The sequence below is a fragment of the Haliotis cracherodii genome, unplaced genomic scaffold (genome assembly GCF_022045235.1).
Source record: "Haliotis cracherodii isolate W230 unplaced genomic scaffold, xgHalCrac1.p SCAF_20, whole genome shotgun sequence".
In the NCBI taxonomy this organism is placed as follows: Eukaryota; Metazoa; Mollusca; class Gastropoda; order Lepetellida; family Haliotidae; genus Haliotis; species Haliotis cracherodii.
The window spans coordinates 4,705,208-4,724,783 of NW_027266276.1; the positions used below are offsets into that span (position 1 = coordinate 4,705,208).

The window sequence follows — 19,576 nt, forward strand, 5'->3', positions numbered from 1 at the left end:
GTCCTCTGCTGTTATGTAGCTTAAATAATGCTTAAAGCAGTATTTAACTCAACTCACTCATTTGGAAGATGAAGCGTCCCAGGCAAAAGTTGTCACTTTAGCAAAGATTAGATCAAGAGCTTGTGTATGCATGAACTAAATTAAAATGATGGTGTTTGTAAGAATCATTACATCATTTTAGCCCTGTAATTTCCTTTGTTTTCCAAACAAGGAATTTTTTTGGAAATATTTCATTGATTGACATGATAACTTTCTGTTAAATGAGCTTAAAGAATGGGAATGGTTCATGTATAATTCATGGCTATAATGTCGGAAGCCCATATGTTATTGTCCCCTACTGATATGTTATTGGAATATTGCAGAAAGATGCATACAACCCAGCTCACTAACTGTTATGTATAATTTTCTGAGTGTGGTGTATGATGTGTATACACAACTCTTTGACTTTATTGCAGGAACTTGCTGAGGCAAGAGATGCTCTGCTGCAAGAGATCTCACAGAACCAGCAGAGTCGTGAGGAGCAGGAATCGTGGCAGACAAAGCCAGAAATTAAAACCTCCTCACCTAAAGCTGATCAATCGACTGATGAATCCCAGAGAGACAGCTCTGATCGACACCAATCAGACAGATTCCTTGAAGAGCTGGAGAGTTTGTCTCAGAGATCAGGTAGTGAATTGCCCCTTGAGTGGGAAATGGCCATGTCCGTAGAGGATGGAGTGTTTGACAGAGAACTGGATGGAGATGGATACTGTGCCAGGCATGAGTGCCTCGAGATGAAACAAAGGTATCAGAGACTTCTTGAATTGTACCAGCGGGCTCAAGGTGACACTGAGAGTGTTTTCATTGTGGAACATAGTCCAGAGAGGAACCCAAGCTCAAGTCTTGGAAGGAGAAGCCGTATTGATAGTAGTGAGCAAGGAAGTGAGAACACAGGATCTAGCTATCCAAGACATGAAGGTGTGGACACTTCACAAGAAGTCAGTGAGGGTGACTTTGAGGATAGCTTCAAGGATCGGATTCAGAAACTGGAAGCAGAGAATATTGCTTTGGAGAAGAAGCTGTGTGACCAGCTTGAGAAGTTCAGCGTGGAGAAACATCATTTGGAGAAGAGATGCGAACATCTTCAGATAAACTTGAACAACACAGCATTTTCTCGCCAGGAAGTTGAGGACAAGCTAGTGCAACAGAATGAAATACTCCAGAGCTCACTGTCCCAGCTTAGGACCGAGTTCAAGTCGCCTATTGATGAGGAAATATTGGAGGAAGTTGTTGATCAATCTACTTGTGCCTTTGGGATGGCTTCTGTTCAAACACAGACTGAAATAAGTGGGGACACTTTAGTGACAATATTGAACGAACAGATTGAGGCCAGTCAGGGATCCTTTGTAGGGGAAAATGACTCAGCTGATGACATACTGGAAAAGACTTTGTCAGCGAAGAAGGAAGGTGAAAGTTGTAACCCAGATGCAAGAATGAGCACACCGAAGAGTGAGAAGAAGAATGTACGAACTGAGCTCAGCTTCACTGACAGTGAAGCAGGAACGTCAGGATTTGAACAGCCTGGAATATCTTCTGCATCCTCACCAGGTGACAGTTTCCTTTTGCCAAGTATAGATCACATGGAAAGCATGATCTTCTCAGATTCACGGAGCTCGCTGAGTCCGACCAGCAGGGGGAGGAAGAAGAAGGAGCCCCCGATTGAGATCTCATTCAACACGACCTCGGTTGTCTCGATGAAAAGTACAGAAGGAGGGACGTCTGTAAACCAGGAACAGATAGAAATTACAGGGACTGTGAAGTCGGCTGGAACTATCGTACCAGAAGATTATGCCAAGGTTGCCCTGGAGATTCATCATACTGAGCTTGTAGAGGAGATCACACGACTGAAGCGTGATCTTCATGAAACTAAGGCCATGTATGCACGTGAGAATGCCTTGCTGCAAGAACAGGTTGAGAGGGAGAAGATAGCTCGACAGTTGTGGCTGGAAAAGAGGGTTCCCGATGACCAGCTCATCAAGGAGCTGCCTCTACAGACTGATGTGATAGAACTACGCCAAGAAGTGGCTTTGCTAAAGGAGAATAATAAGATGGTTATGAGTGACAACAAACATCTGATGGAGCAGGTAAGGGAGAAGGAGTGTGTCCTGTTGCATTTCCGGGATAAGTATGATCTGCAGGCTATCGAGCCAGAAGAGTTTTCTCATGGGTCTGACACCCAGCTGCTGATCATACAGAAGCAGAGGGATGAGTTGTTGGAGGAGCTCAAGGACTTCCATTCGGAACATGAAAGACTCTTGTCAGTTCTGGATGCTCGAACAATCATGGAAGAGACCCTGAGACGAGAGAAAGAGATGCTGCTGGAGAAGTTGGTCCAACATGAAGATGTTCAGAACATCTCCACGCAGAAGCACCTGGAACTGGAGTTCATTCGGGGAGAGCAGAGAAGGCTTGAGCAGCTTCTGCTCCTGAAGGATGAGAATGAGCAGCAACTGCTGAAACAGAAGCGAATCCTAGAAGGGGAGTTGTACGACATTGAAGGTAGATTGAGAGAAAGGGAAGCATTCCTGGAAGAAGAGAAGCACAGATTGTTGAGGGAAGTGAAAGAAAAGAACCTGACCATCATGAAGCTTGAGACAATGACCGGAGGATCCACAGATGGCCACAGTGGACATGGTGCACGACGAGCCTCGACAGGACACGTGCCCAGTGGTACCAAGTCAGGTGTGAGTTCCAGTCTGGTGGCATCGGACACTCCCTACGATGAGGCGATCGAGATTCTGAGAGAGAAGCTAAAGCTGGAGTATGAAGTCAAGGAGGCCGTGATTCAGGAACAACACGCCGGACAGACAGCAGCGTTCTGGCAGCAACAGAACAAGAAGGTGCCTTAGTGTTCTGCTCCTGTTGTTGTGTGGGGAGTGCAGAGTTCATTCAAGCCATGGGTCAGAACAAAAATAATGTCAAGTTCATCCATCCGTGATTCGTTCACCCATCTTGAATTAGTTCTGCAAGGGTAGAGCTGTGGTTAAGGCTTTTTTCTTTACCTCGTCTTTCTATAAAATATGTCTGAACCAGGAAAGATAAGGCCTTATTAGTTATGTTCTACTTGACAGCCAACAAATATCTAACAAAGAATGTAAATATTATAAAAACAAGAGTAAAACTATAAAAGGAATGATAATTATTTATATCTGTTGATACATTTCATGTAAGAAAACCACCTTTTTCATTTTGTTTTGAGCCTCATTTCATTGTACTTGATTACTGAAAATGTGATTTTAAACATAGCTGATGCCTCTTGCATGAATTAGAGAAACTGGTCACAGTTCTTCCAGCATGCTTTCCTGGTTCAAGTGGGATTTTTTGAATTTTTGAAACTTAATGACATGTACACTGAAACTCCACAATGAGGTTGATGTGTCTATCCTGTGCCCTGCGAAGTCCTCAGATCTCAGTTTCAGTTCACAGCTACTGCAGGTGGTGCTATCGTTTGCTTGGAAGCTCTGGAACTTGTCTATGCACATATTTATGGAGAAAATATTTTTGGATGATATGAATTTTTTCACAGAGATGTGAATGTATAGGATGTATTGTTCATAATGCTGTTGTTTACAGTGTTAGTTCCTACTATATGTTTTCTGGTATTGAGAATTTTTATTTTTGAATATTTTTTCATCATATGAATCAGTAACAGCTAAAATGCAGAACTAATACTTTTCTTGGTTATAGTGTTATTTTGTGATATATTTAACACAGTTTTTGCAGTAGTTGCTGAGCGCTGTAGACAGAGTGAATGCAGAGTTTTTTTATATTGTTTATTTCATCCAATAAGCTCACTGTGATAGTTGCATAGAGCATAGTTTTAATATTAGATGTTTTATCTTGATAGCTCTAACAATAGTTATAATTGTACATAGTTGATAACAAGCCCACAGCAGATGGGACATATTTTATTAATATGATATTTTGCTTAAACCACTTGTCTTGATGGAATAATTGTTGTGACAGTTACCATGGGTACTAAGATTATGACAATGACGCCACTGCTGATGCACAAGTCTGACAGTGACATCATCTGACCATTCTCTAGAATGTATTTTATTTGAAACATTTCTGAAAAGGAAATGACTCAAGTGAAAAGCCTAGTTGTACTTGCCTAAACAGTTGTCTAGTCTAACCAATCATTGTTTAGGACCCCTCATAGCCTTTGATAACCTAGATGTAGCCTCAATATGTTAATGTCAGTATCATGGTTACCTAATTATCATTGGGAGAAGGATTATAAATATGATTATTAACCAATAATACCAAACTTATTTTGTTCTTTTAAACCTCCCTCCTTACTATCGAGTAGTTTCTGCTGGAGTAATTAGCATACTCGGATGCTACAAATACAATACATTCAGTCATGTGACTAGGAAATAGTAGAATAGAAAGTAGTATCTATGTGGTATTTGTGCATTGAAAAACAACTAGTCAGTAACATTTCAAAAACTGATGCTGTCAAAACAGATTATCCTCATCATGTGTTACAGTTTATGGCAGCTTCTTTCAAGTCATGTTGAAGTCTAGAATTTCAGTTTATTCTCAGGGAAACAATTATGAAACTATTTCTTGTAGATACAGATTGATATGTAGGATCACAGTTTGTGAAAAAACACAACTCACGAACATCAGTAGTTACCTTGGTCACTGTAGGAGCAGAACAAGCAGAAATTCTTCAAACTTCGTAGAGTGAGAGACTCGCACATCTTTTTGTTATGTTAATATACATAAACTGATATGTTTTGTTTAATTCTTTGTCATTATTTCTGGTCTCTATATTGCACATAGTGTGCATCTATCTAACCCTCTAATCTGTGTGTATTGTGTGTTTCCACCTGCACGCTGTTGTAGGAGTGTTTGCACCATATACTTGCCATAACCCGGACCTCAATAATTACAGTACTGAAGCTCATCCTGTCCTCGGTCCTGGGTAATTACCGTCAGTTAGCAGCAGGTACTGAAGCTCACCGACCTCGGTCCTAGGTTATTACCATCAGTTAGTAGCAGGTACTGAAGCTCACCGACCTCGGTCCTAGGTTATTACCATCAGTTAGTGGCAGGTACTGAAGCTCACCTGACCTGGGTCCTAGGTTATTACCATCAATTTGTGGCAGGTACTGAAGCTCTCCTGACCTGGGTCCAAGTTTATTACCATCAATTTGTGGCAAGTACTAAAGCTTACCTAGACTAGGTAATTACCGTCAGATAGTAGCAGGTACTGAAGCTCACTGACCTCGGTCCTAGGTAATTACAGTCAAGTAATGAAGCTCACCTGACCTGGTCCTAGGTTATTACCATCAGTTAGTAGCAGGTACTGAAGCTCACCTGACCTGGGTCCTAGGTTATTACCATCAGTTAGTAGCAGGTACTGAAGCTCATCGACCTCGGTCCTAGGTAATTACAGTCAAGTAATGAAGCTCACCTGATATAGGTCCTAGGTTATTACCGTCAGGTAGTAGCAGGTACTGAAGCTCACTGACCTTGGTCCTAGGTAATTACAGTCAATTAATGAAGCTCACCTGACCTGGGTCCTAGGTAATTACCGTCAGTTAGTGGCAGGTACGGAAGCTCACCTTAACCCAATTATGGTCAGTTACAACAATGCTTCATAAATTCACATGGATGAATCTTGGATTTACACCAGATGACAGGCTACCCGTGATGAGCCTAATTATTTATTGTTTAATTCTGTATAATTTCAACAGTAATATTTTCTGAGGTGGTGGAATAACCTGACCTGATAATTAGGGCTGCAATGAATACACTATGAGGCGAATATGATTCGTATCACGAATATAGGGTAATGAATACAAATATTAAATCACGAATACAATAATAAGTCAGCAGTTGATTTATTATTTGTTATATTCAGTGAAACAATAACAACGTAAATTATTTTACATGGTTTGTTAATTATTAAAATATTATACATTTATATACTGCACTTATCAAGGTACTAGTATCTGCTCAAATGCGACAATGACCAGTGACCACAGTAATGTCAACATAAATATTATAAGAGTGTTGTCTTTGAAGAAATCTATGCATATAATATGTTCTTATGGATGTTTTAGGTAGAGGGTATGTAAATGCACATGATTGCATATTCATAAATATTCGATTCTAGTGGCCACTAATAACGAACTCAATTCATAATGGATACGGTTTGATTCACCGAATACGCTAGTGAATCGTAACAGCCCTACTGATAACACTAAGACTGACCTGACCTGAATGCCAATCACAGAGTGCTTAGTCTTGCTGCCTGCACTGTCCGAACAATCCCAAGATAAATGGTCAGGCAGCACTGACTGGATGATGGCAACGACCTCTTGGCAGCTGGGCAGGGTGGGCCAGGGAGAATTTCATGCAAATGAATCCACGTATCATGATACACACACATTGTAGGGTGGGACATTAGAGATCAGTTTTTGAAGTGCAGCTAAATGGGAGATAACTCTGGTTGCCTTATCACAAGAAATTCTTGCCACAAGCTGGAGATGAGTGGCATAGAGTAGAAATAGTATTTGCATTTATTTCATTTGAATATGTGTCAAAGTATATGTGAAATGATTATAAGGTTTGAATTTTTTTATTGTTAACTTGTTCAAAGAGAGTTTAAGTTGAACTCGATATTTACTAGAAAATACACTTATCCTCTATATCATTGTCCCTTTGCAGTGTTCAATAAGTGTTTTTGACGACCTGTTATAGTAGTGGTTATTGTGATTTGACCAATCAGGATCGGGTAATTTCCAAGTTTATGGTTGAATATCTAATAACTTTATGCATGGACTTTGTTTACATCAATTTGCGGCATCACCTGACTATGTGACAAGGTAGTTGTATCATTAATGTGTGAAGCCCATTTCTGGTGTTCCCTGCCATGATGTTGTTGAAATATTGCTAGAAGCGGCGTAAAACCATACTCACTCACTCACTCACTATAATGATAACATATAGCCAAACCCTTAAACATTGCAAATGTCTACTTGTCCTTATGATGCATTTACTATTGGGCAGTTTGGTTAGTCATTAGACAACCTGATAATGTCTGTCAATTTTTGTTTTGTACTTTCCTGAACACTGTTTTTTTCAACTGGGTTGGTATCAGCCAGTGATGACCAGTGTTAACGGCGCTAGTTGGCGCTGGTGTCAGTGCTGTTCAGGTCGGAGGTCAGTTGTTGACCACGATCATTTCGTGATGTGCTGCTTGTGTCAGTGAAATAACATGGGTGTTTGCATCATTGATGAATGGGTTCTCAGTTATTACCTGTTTTGTTTTGAATAAATATGACTTTGACTGGTTTTGTTGTAATAGGTATGAAGAAAATTTTGAACAATGAAAATATTGGGCTGGATGCTCTGCAAATCAATAGATCTACTTTCTGTTTTTCATATACAGTATTCGACGTAATAAGCACCTAGGGCGCTCTCAAAATTAGAATGGGCTCTTATCTGAATATAATTTTGATAAGAAGAAAAAACAGAGTTGAAAGATAGTAAATTTTATGGTTTATGCTGACAGCCTGAAATGATACAAAAGAAAAGTCTGCGTATTATACACGACAGATATATTTTCCAGAATTTACTTGCCCATACTTAAGGGTGCATATAACACAGGAGTGCATATTATGCACGAATAAATAAGTCATGTGCACATTGATCAATCGAAAGGGGTGCTAATTGGGATTGTTCAATAACCAGTATATTAGCAAATATCGCCATGGGCGCTTATTAGAGCGGGGTGCTTATTATGTCGAATACGGTAAGAGTTTATCATACCAGTATGGACCACTGGGTGAAATTCTGATGAGATTAGGGCTTTATGTCAAGTTGTGAGTGCAATAATCTAAATTCAAAGCTGGTGCAATATTTATATCGCTGTTGTCGCCAAACAGAATGTTGTTCTGAAGTCTTGCACCCGTTTCCCTGTCCCCTGCTTGTTTAGTCCTAGGATCATGGGATTCCAAAATGTGATCGTAAGTCTATCTTAAGGTTTGGGAGTTACGATCATTGCAGTGCTAAGATTGCTTTGTGGAAGTGGATCCTGGCTGATTGTGTCGTCGTACCCAACATGTGAGGACAGATGCTCAATCAGTCACTCACGGGTTTGCCCAAACTAATTAAAATTCTCTTTGTTTTGCTGGGATATTGCTGACTGCGGCAGAAAACAACATTCACTTTTTTTGCTTGCATGTGTTGGAGTTTGCACGTGACTTGAGTTTTAATTTAGCATTTTCCTTTATGGCTGATCTCAGGGCGTACTACCAGTGTGAATCTGCATTCTACTAACCAGTACCATCCTCTTCAGTCAGGGGTAGTTTATTGGCAGCATATTTAACCAACATGTTTGACACAAGTGGTAATCTATAGAGACAAATGAAATTGCGATAAAGCTTTTGAGATTAAATTGTGATCCCAATATTCCTGAAGTTAGTGTTATTCATAAGCTAAATTTATATTTATGATCATGATAATAAGTTGTGATATATTCAAAATAGGAGGATTAATTTCAGGTAATATTTCAGAATCACTTTGTCGAACGAATTTATAATCTGCTTGAGGTTTCCGCTCATATTCTGATCGTTGAATCAACATTAACACAAATGTGATATGTTTCACATGATGTATATTTCAGTATAAATCATTGGATGTGAAGGAAAAGCTTAATTGTTTTTGAAATGTACATTTCTATTTTCTATAATGTCAATCAATGAACGTTGGCTATTGTACATAACAATCATAGTCATAGTTCACAAACATTATTAATATTATTATTATTAAGTCATTGCTGTTTGTGCCTTTCATAAAGTTCTGTTTTCTACTTTGGTGTAAATATGTTTCCTTTTTGTATTCAACCCAAAGCATTGTTTTACAAGCAGTGTCACCTGATTTAGTAAACTTTGTCAAACACTCTTTTCTTTTGTTTTTATTTTGTCAGCTTGTACATCAGCTTTCATAATGTGCTTTTACTGACAATTTAAGGAAAGGTTCCCATGGTTACAACTTTGCTTATTTAGTTGAGATCTAACACCAGGGAGAAGGAATTGTTGCCATTATTTCAAACTTTGTCCCCAAATTCTAGAATTTCTGAAATTTCAGATTTGAATTTGACAGAAGTTATTGTTTTGGGGCTGTTTTTACCTACTGATTGCTTCTATTTGTCACTTCTTGGCACTTTTGTTTGTAGTGTTTCGGCAACGGCATGTTAATATGAATATTTTTATTCATGAGTTTTGCAGATTCACACTACATATAGTTGTCCCTTGTGTATCAGACACATCATGGCTTTCCACCCAATCAACACGTAGCAATGTAATCCATCCAATCAACAGCTAGCTAGGTATTCTACTCAATCAACAGGTAAACAAGGTAGTCCACCCAACCAACTGGTGACAATCCACAGACTGCTAATAGCTCCTTGTTAAAACTTTTCAGAAGTGCAGTTTGCTGTGCGGAGTTGCTTCCCTTACCCATGGCCTGGATACACTGATAATCATGGTCTGATTGTGATCCTTTGTCAGTATATTTATGCTACAGTGCAGTAGCTTCGTGGTGTTCTAATTATGATTCTATTTACAAAAGGGCGACCAGTGGCAACAAATGTGGTTGGTGATGTCTTCAACTACTTTGTCGCCAGGTACTGTGTTGATCTTGGAGAAGGGTCTCCCTCACTCCAGTTTACCTGATGCTAAACAGTGTTCAAAACTAACATGCATCAACTGTTTTAGTCCACTAGTCCTTAAAATGATGACATGTAGCAAAACCCTTAATAATGGCAAATTTCTACTAGTCCTTATTATACCTTAACTATTTGGCCATTTGCCCAAGGACAATAGGACTAGTGACAATTTCTAACGCTGGTTACTATAATTGAGGAAGGACTTATGACATTTCCTTGTGGACTGCCACTTTTACCATTTTGTTGATGGCAGCTGATGTAACAGATCAACTGATGAAAATATAAATACAATTCTCACCCTGTGAAATGTAAATTATGATGACACTGAATTTCACCCTCACCCTACTCAGTTCAAACACGAGCATCCTTATCACGCATTGCGCAGTTAATGATACTTCCCAGGGAGCTGAGAATGAGATATGAATGCACTGTGATTACCTTGGTAATATGACATATGCTTTAAACATCCTGTGTGGAGTTGAACGCTAGAGAAACTGACAACTGGGTTCATAGTATTTGTTATTTCCTTGATGGCCATTTAGCAACCTAATCTGTGTCCTCATTACCAGTAGGTGTCACTTTGGTCAGTTAAGCTTATGTAACCATGGTAACACAACGAAACTTGACCTATTCTTTTGCCAGTGGCCACAATTCATAACTGTGCACCTTTTCATTGTGTGACGTTGGCTCATTCAAGAACAACACTCAGACTCATTGATAATAAAAAATATTCTAAAACAAGAAATCATGAAAGTAACAGCAGGGAAAGTAATAGCATAAATTAAGAACAATTTGTACCGACTTGCTGCTACATCTAAAGTCTTAGAATTTCCTTTTTTAATTCATCTTATCCGAGTTTATACTTTTATAGCTTGTCAGGCTTACATGAGATCAAAATGTTATGTTACATTTCCTATCAGTGTGATACGGTTCCTATTTATAACACAATTGAAGCATTGAGAACTGGGTCAGAATTAGAACACTCAATGAGGATGACAATCGTTGGCTTTCTACTTGTCCTCAGCACTCTTTAGTGGTCTCGGGCTAGCAGACTAGTGTGCATTTTGAAGGCTGCATCTTGTATATTAGCATGTCACAGGGTTAGAACTAAACTCCAAACATTTTCTAGCTCGGATAAAGATAAGAAGCTCTTGTAATGTCAAAACAATGGGGAAATTTGTACTAGCCCACAGGTATTTGTGCTAGCCCCAGGCTAGCAGCCTAGTGCAAAGTTGGCACTAGTTCTGTAGTCCTTGCAAAACTGTCAAATAGTTGAGGTGTCCAAAGGACGAGTACAAATGTGTCCTTTTTAAGGGTTTTGCTATATGTTGTCATTATAAGGATTAGACGACAGAATCTGTTAGTTTCTGCCGCTACATGCATATCTATCAACATCCTTATCATCCTCAACATCAACATCCTCAACATCATCAACATCATCATTTAGTGGGCTACAAATGTTAGTATCTATCGCTGTAGTGTTAAGTTCTAACCCTGTGTCACTGTTGACATGGATCATCCCTGTCGGCTGCTTCTCTGGGTAATTTTTAATGTTGGTCATATTTTTAATATCAATACATGTAACAACTATATGTGCCTCAGTTGTTGCTTTGATGTTGAAATGCATGCTGTGTTCATGCGGGAACTACACTGGGTTCATGCACGGAATCTACGTACGTAGTGCATGTGTAATTGACACAATACTGCAATCAATCCGATTTTTCTCTGTGTGAGGCTGCAACCAATGAAAGATGTCTTTAGTTGTCTGACATGAACCTAGAACTTTTAGTTTGTAAATATTCAAGGCAGAACTATATTTCTTTGTGTGAGAATGTATTTTCCATAATTGCAGGGTTGATGATCACAGAAAACAAAATAAAAAATATAAGCATGGTATTTCTAAAATTCTTTTGGCAGGGGGGCGGTCGGGTAGCCTAGTGGTTAAAGCGTTCGCTCGTCACGCCGAAGACCCGGGTTCGATTCCCGACATGGGTACAATGTGTGAAGCCCATTTCTGGTGTCCCCCGCCATGATATTACTGGAATATTGCTAAAAGCGTCGTAAAACCATACCTTTAACTCACTCTTTTGGCAGGGTGAAAAAGTACAAAAAAATAATAATAAATAAGAGTTGTTTTAATGACCTTGATTACAAGTGAAAGGTTGTTTCCCTTTTGTCACTGACTCCTTTGACTATTTAGATGTCATTTGAGATTCATTAACAGCTAAGGGAAGACAAATTTGAAATTTAATCAGATTCGAGAAATTTTACATCCGTAAATCAAGTAAATATTTTGGATGTGAAATATTGGTCCATTTAAGAACTTTCAATCCATGTAAAATCTCCACTGAATTAAACGTTGAGAAAACTGACTTGTACTTTCCTCTTATCGTCATGCATGATTATACATGAAGCAGACACCAGGTCCGACAGATCGGTGACCTGCTTGCAGGTGCCCCTTGTCATTGATCTGTATTGATTGGTGATTGGAATGATTGATTTCCCCTGTATTGTCCCAGGCAGTCACAGGGCTCAGATAGTGTCATGTGATATACAGCCGGTAACAATGGGGGAATCTCCTGTGATCTTTTCATGGAATGGGAATTGAATACCTAGTGAAAGATATTTTATGTTATATGATTAAATGGTATGGTTGAAGTGAAATGTGAACTTTTTTCAGTCATGCAATATTGTAGATTAATCAGATTCAGTCGGAATTAAATGTGGTTATTTCTTGTTGTAGTGAACAAGGCATGCCCACTCACCTGCACTTTCAGGAAACATTTGTACCTACTAAATTAAATAACCAGGTGGCATTTGCATATTTTAGAAAATAGATGTTTGAAACCTTGCAGGACAAAAATATCCCCATCCTTAATGGTAAATAATATTATGCATTTGATTTGGAATGAAGTATTTATTACTTAAATTGTTTTGCAGGTTTAAAACTGATAAGGTCATAATTCCTTTGAATCCCCTCCCTCTATTACATCACAACAATAACTTCCCTATCTTGGCTGTCATCACACTATACAATCTTTCAGATTGTCAACAGATGGCTTCTTCACTGCCAAGCTATCTAATAGTAGTTTTCAAAACTCATGTTATGTTTTTGGCCGGAAGGAAAGTAGCATTTGTCTAGGAGAGGAAATAGCATTTGTCTCTGAGAGGGAAGTAGTATTTGTCATGGAGAGGGAAGTAGCATTTGTCTCTGAGGGGGATGTAGCATTTGTCTAGGAGAGGAAATAGCATTTGTCTCTAAAAGGGAAATAGCATTTGTCTCTGAGTGTTAAGTAGTATTTGTCTTGGAGAGGGAAGTAGCATTTGTCTCTGAGAGGGAAGTAGCATTTGTCTCTGAGAGGGAAGTAGCATTTGTCTCGGAGAGGGAAGTAGTATTTGTCTTAGAGAGGGAATAGTATTTGTGTTGGAGGGGGAAGTAGCATTTGTCTCTGAGAGGGAAGTAGTATTTGTCATGGAGAGGGAAGTAGCATTTGTCTCTGAGGGGGATGTAGCATTTGTCTTGGAGAGGAAATAGCATTTGTCTCTAAAAGGGAAGTAGCATTTGTCTCGGAGAGGGAAGTAGTAGTTGTCTTAGAGAGGGAATAGTATTTGTGTTGGAGAGGGAAGTAGCATTTGTCTCTGAGAGGGAAGTAGTATTTGTCATGGAGAGGGAAGTAGCATTTGTCTCTGAGGGGGATGTAGCATTTGTCTAGGAGAGGAAATAGCATTTGTCTCTAAAAGGGAAGTAGCATTTGTCTCTGAGTGTTAAGTAGTATTTGTCTTGGAGAGGGAAGTAGCATTTGTCTTTGAGAGGAAAGTAGCATTTGTCTCTGAGAGGGAAGTAGCATTTGTCTCTGAGAGGGAAGTAGCATTTGTCTCGGAGAGGGAAGTAGTATTTGTCTTAGAGAGGGAATAGTATTTGTGTTGGAGAGGGAAGTAGCATTTGTCTCTGAGAGGGAAGTAGTATTTGTCATGGAGAGGGAAGTAGCATTTGTCTCTGAGGGGGATGTAGCATTTGTTTTGGAGAGGGAAAGAGCATTTGTCTCAGAGAGGAAAGTAGTATTTGTCTCTGTCAGTCAAGTAGGGATGGAACATCAATGAGAAGTAGAGTTAGTGGCTGCTGGGAAAATAGTATCTGATTGCATGAAAAAAGAAAATTAACATTTGTTTCGGTTTTGGATTTGAAATTGACACTTGTGCTCATTGAAAAGCTGAAATGTCATTTTAAGAAAGAAGTATGTGTGTGGTATATGTGTAAAGTTAAGATGTGTTTGATATAAAATCAATAGCAGTATAAGCACAGTTTGGTACACGTCCTTGAATTTTATGCTCGTAAACATACATGAGTTGCCTTAACCAAAGTGCTAGTGCCGTGATATAACTGGAATAATGTTAAAAGCGGCATTAAATCCAACTCACTTACTCACTAATCAAAGTGCTTCATAAACAAACTGTATTACAAACCAAGCAGCTCAGCATATTTCCATCTTTAGTCAGTTGTACTGTACAAGAGCCACTTGGCTGACAAACATTGTACTGCAGATATTGAACACTGAAGTAGAAGACAGCCATATTGAGTGGTTGAGTCAACAAGAACCAAACTGACTTTGTGAACTGATCTATGCTTCTACCTAAGTGTCTGTGTCAACACAGACTGTCGGTGAGAGCTGAGGACTGTGTGAGACAGTAAGGCTTCATGATGTGTAAACTGTTGTTTAGAAATATAGGAACAGGACAGTATATTCTATGGGTTTAATTGAAAGCATTTGTAACTTACTCCACTGTGGTAAGACTGCCTCTGCACAATGTGACAGTCGTTGCCAGGGAAAGGGATATTCTTGACTCGTACATTGAAATTCTTACATGAACAAATAAAACTTTACTGAAAGTAGCCAAGTGCAATCTCAGATGTGCAAAGGGAATTCTTTGGCAGGCAAGTAAGGTCACGATGTTTTTCAGTGAGTGAACTTTCAAGCATCTCCCCAAACCTGTGAAACAAGTGTGTAGACCTTTGAGGCTCATTACATCCCTGAGTACTTCTCAGGGCACCTGCTGGAGGGGGAGAGGGGAGGGGGGATGTGGGATGTAGGAAAGGTACAAGTTAAAGGACACTGCGAGGGTATGTGTGTTTGTTGATGGGGTGAGGACACTGAATGTTGAGGGTTGGGGTCGGTGGGGTGGGGGTGGGGTGGGGTGGGGTTACACTGGAAGGAGGGAGAATCTGGAGCAGGATGAGGACAGTGACAGTGGAGGGGGCGGGGGCGGGGGCGGGGGAGGGGGCGGTGTAGTGAGGTAGTTTTATTGGAGGGGTCAGTGCAGGGTAGGGGTGAGACACTGTTACTAACTCTATGTTCTCAAGCCAGACAAAACAGAGTCACTTTGAAGTGTGGTCCAGTCTGGTACATATTTTGACTCAGGGCAGTGATATAGCTGGAGGCAATGGTCATCAGGACATTTTCATGATTTCAGCAAGGTTTGACAGGACATTCTCTGTATCATGTACGTCACTAGCAAAGTGTATAAGTATCTTCAGGACATTCAGAATGGCAGTCAGTGTCCCACTGATCTCGGGCCCAGCAGGGGGTCACCAGTTTTGTAATTAAAACAACACAAACATATATGTTTCAAAGAGATTGATGCCGGTGGTTATGGAGTTGTAGCACGAGTACAGTATAACTCTATCTCCAGGACGTGACTCTGGTTTAACTGAAACATAATAAACCTTCTTTGTGGTGAGAACCAAGCTGTTTCTCAAGTTCGGTCACACTGCAGTGGAGAGTGAGACTGATAGGGGATTAGTTGGTCTACATAGTTGGAGATTGGACGGTGTTCCAGTCATATCTAAGCTTGTCAGCTTAATGTAGACTTAGGCGAGTTTGGATAACACCTTTGAACAGTATTTCAGTTACATCACGGCATGGCAGCTTAAGGTGGGAGTGAGTGAGTGAGTGAGTTGGGTTTTAACTGCTTTGAACAGCAGTACAGTTGTATCACGGCATGTCAGCTTAAGGTGGGAGTGAGTGAGTGAGTTGGGTTTTAACTGCTTTGAACTGTAGTACAGTTGTATCGCGGCATGTCAGCTTAAGGTGGGAGTGAGTGAGTGAGTGAGTGAGTTGGGTTTTAACTGCTTTGAACTGTAGTACAGTTGTATCGCGGCATGTCAGCTTAAGGTGGGAGTGAGTGAGTGAGTGAGTTGGGTTTTAACTGCTTTGAACTGTAGTACAGTTGTATCGCGGCATGGCAGCTTAAGGTGGGAGTGAGTGAGTGAGTGAGTTGGGTTTTAACTGCTTTGAACTGTAGTACAGTTGTATCGTGGCATGTCAGCTTAAGGTGGGAGTGAGTGAGTGAGTGAGTTGGGTTTTAACTGCTTTGAACTGTAGTACAGTTGTATCGCGGCATGTCAGCTTAAGGTGGGAGTGAGTGAGTTGGGTTTTAACTGCTTTGAACAGTAGTACAGTTGTATCGCGGCATGTCAGCTTAAGGTGGGAGTGAGTGAGTGAGTGAGTGAGTTGGGTTTTAACTGCTTTGAACTGTAGTACAGTTGTATCACAGCATGTCAGCTTAAGGTGGGAGTGAGTGAGTGAGTGAGTTGGGTTTTAACTGCTTTGAACTGTAGTACAGTTGTATCGCGGCATGGCAGCTTAAGGTGGGAGTGAGTGAGTGAGTGAGTTGGGTTTTAACTGCTTTGAACTGTAGTACAGTTGTATCGCGGCATGTCAGCTTAAGGTGGGAGTGAGTGAGTGAGTGAGTTGGGTTTTAACTGCTTTGAACTGTAGTACAGTTGTATCGCGGCATGTCAGCTTAAGGTGGGAGTGAGTGAGTTGGGTTTTAACTGCTTTGAACAGTAGTACAGTTGTATCGCGGCATGTCAGCTTAAGGTGGGAGTGAGTGAGTGAGTGAGTGAGTTGGGTTTTAACTGCTTTGAACTGTAGTACAGTTGTATCACAGCATGTCAGCTCAAGGTTGGAGTGAGTGAGTGAGTTGGGGAGCTGGGGATTACAGCTTTAAACATTACAGGGTTGGCTGTATATGTGTGTCATTAGTTTAGGGAAGGGCAAGTGTAACAGGTTTTTGGTTTAACCTTTGGTTTTTTACATCAGGATTCCACAGATTCATCGCCTTGCATTCTAAAGTTCCAACACTGATTTGGCGTTCTTCAGGATTGAGGATGGAATTGGTAGTCTAGCGGTGAAGGCGTCTCTTCAAAGCAAGTCCTAGGTTTTAATCCCACATGATGCACTTTGTGAAGTCTGTGTGGAATAATGGTTATAGAGGGTTAAAAACTTGCTCACTCTCTCACTCACAGTTTTGAATCAGTCTTTATTTCCTTGTCCTACTTCATGGACGGTGAGGGGGTGGTCGGGTAGCCTAGTGGTTACAGCGTTCGCTCGTCATGCCGAAGACCCGGGTTCGATTCCCGACATGGGTACAATGTGTGAAGCCCATTTCTGGTGTCCCCCGCTGTGATATTGCTGGAATATTGCTAAAATCGGCATAAAACCATATTCACTCACTCATGGACAGTGGAAGAAGTAAAGAAATCCTTAGCGCATGGATGTTGAATTGTAGATGATTTGACTTTTCTGTTTGTTTCATGTGACAATATCGTGTTGCTGTCAGGCTTCATTTAAGAATTACTTGCAAGTGATTTCAGGGCATTGATTGAGTAACCATGTATTTTTGTTTGCAATTCCTTCCATAAACTGATATAAAGTTGGCCATGCCCTCTATCGGACCACTGTTTCCTGATTGGCTGAATATGGAATGGGTGGGGCTTGTCTTGCATTATTGGGTTCAACGATGCACTGATTTCATATTGTTGTCTAGAGGTTTTAGTGTGTGGGTGATTAAATAATCAGTCTTTGAAGTTTTTATTGTTGATAAGTATTGATATATCGTGTGAATGTATAGAAGTTAATACCTATGAACTGGTGTGCACACATTTTGTTACTTTTTAACTCTATAACTGGAAAAAATATATTGAAGTCAATTCTTAATTATTTTCTTTATTGGAAATCTGATTGTGACCATCTTTTCCTTATATCAAAAGACTTAAGAATAAATTTACAACTGTGTAATATGAAAATGAACTATATGAATTTCTCTTGTGAAAGTAAACATGTCACTTTTAGTAATGAATGTGACAATCTAACATAGCATGAGTTCCTGAACAATGAGCTTGGTATCTGAGATTGTCAAACATTGACATGGAGGAAATACATTAGAACAAAAACAACTTATATGTCCTTTATCCACTCAAACACACTTGTATTACCTGCGTGGCCGGCCACTGATCTCTGTCAACAGAACAATTACGGCCAGTATTTGTCACATGGACGTTCGCCAACTGGACAAATTGAAACTTCATGGACTAACAATAATACACACTCGCCTCCACGAACACTGTCCCTCGTAGATGACAGGCTGTAGACTCGGTGTGGGGAGACTGACACAGAATTAGAGAGGCCTAGAAGGCTTAGGTCGGTATTAGCAAGTCATGTTTAGGCAGGCTCGCAGTGGAGGGAAACCATGGCTTAGGATCACAGGAGTGAATTGTGGTGATTTCTACACGGCCTGTGTTGCAGTGTGTCCTGTTTTTAAACTCCAGCTGGACTTGAGGGAATTGGAGGATGGTTTGGAGGAGTTCCCAGCTGGGCATTGTGGTGATCTGCTCGTGGACGTGTGAAGATGTTTGATGATTACATTGTGTTTTTAAGTTTGGATGTTTAAAGAGAATATGATGATTTTCTGACTGTTCATGTTTTGAATAAGCTGGAGGTATTTTTGGTGTGTGAACTTTGATAGACCAATTTGAGATTGTTATCTGCTTCGTGGACTTACGGTGAATTGAAGGAACAAGATGTCTGGGATGTGGATTTGATTTGATTGTTGCGGTGTAATCTACACTGGATGATAAGTGACCAGGTGCTTTCTGACCAGTTGGTACCACCACACAAGGTAATTCTCCTACGTCTCAATTGTTGTACTCTTAGACCAGGATGGTATGCTTTGTCTTGTTCTTGTGTAACGTCACTCCAGCTATATGATTGTGGTCTGTAAATAATTGAGTTTGGGACAGACAATCTAGTGATTGATATTGTGAGCAACGATACCCGCTGAGTCTGACCACCCGGTCCATTAAGTTGCCTCTATGACCAACATAGGTTATTGGAAACCAATTCTAACCCGGAATCCCCACGGGGAGGCCAACACAGGTTATTGGCAACCAATTCTAACCTGGAATCCCCACATGGGTAAGGGATTGCATACTTTCTAAGGATAAATTTACTGTTGTTTTCAGATCCTTGATACAATCGTCTCATTTTGTATGACTGTATACAATCCAACACACTGTCTACTAATGTTATTGTCAATATTAGGACAGCTTTAAAAGTACTCCTTAAAAGTGTTTGTTTGTACATGTCAATACCCATTCACATTTCTTTAAGACTATGCACACATTCCTCCGGACTTTAATATGTTTGAGTAAAGATAAGGTTTCAGTCAACTTCAGTGTATGCATGATCAGATCATTTTTTATGTGTTTCTAATTATTTTTTGCCAGGGCTCAGGTGCAAAATGTCTGATTGGGAATTGTTTTACCAAACTCTTGAGACCTACAGCTGGTACCTGGGTGGGGTTGGGTAATTTATTATTGAAGAAACTGTTTCATTATTGTATTGATTGTATAATGTTGTATTGCAAGTAACCGCTTCATGGATACATCCCGACTTCTCCAGCTAAAAACACAATTAGTGTGCTACAAATGTGAATGGCCGTATTTACAGTAATAAGTGCCCTGGGCCCATAGAAAATAGACAAAGGGGGATGCGTGTTATCAGCATAAGA

At 40.1% G+C, this 19,576-nt stretch overlaps 1 protein-coding gene across 3 annotated transcripts in view; it reads left to right on the forward strand.

Moving 5' to 3' along the window:
* LOC139470235 (extracellular matrix-binding protein ebh-like) overlaps positions 1-19,576 on the forward strand; it is a 165,602-nt gene that overhangs the window by 28,975 nt on the left and 117,051 nt on the right. For all 3 annotated transcript variants that reach the window (XM_071252558.1, XM_071252559.1, XM_071252560.1), the window contains one exon: positions 456-2,879. In XM_071252558.1, the coding sequence (XP_071108659.1) occupies positions 456-2,879 (2,424 nt within the window). The remainder of the gene's footprint in view (positions 1-455; positions 2,880-19,576) is intronic.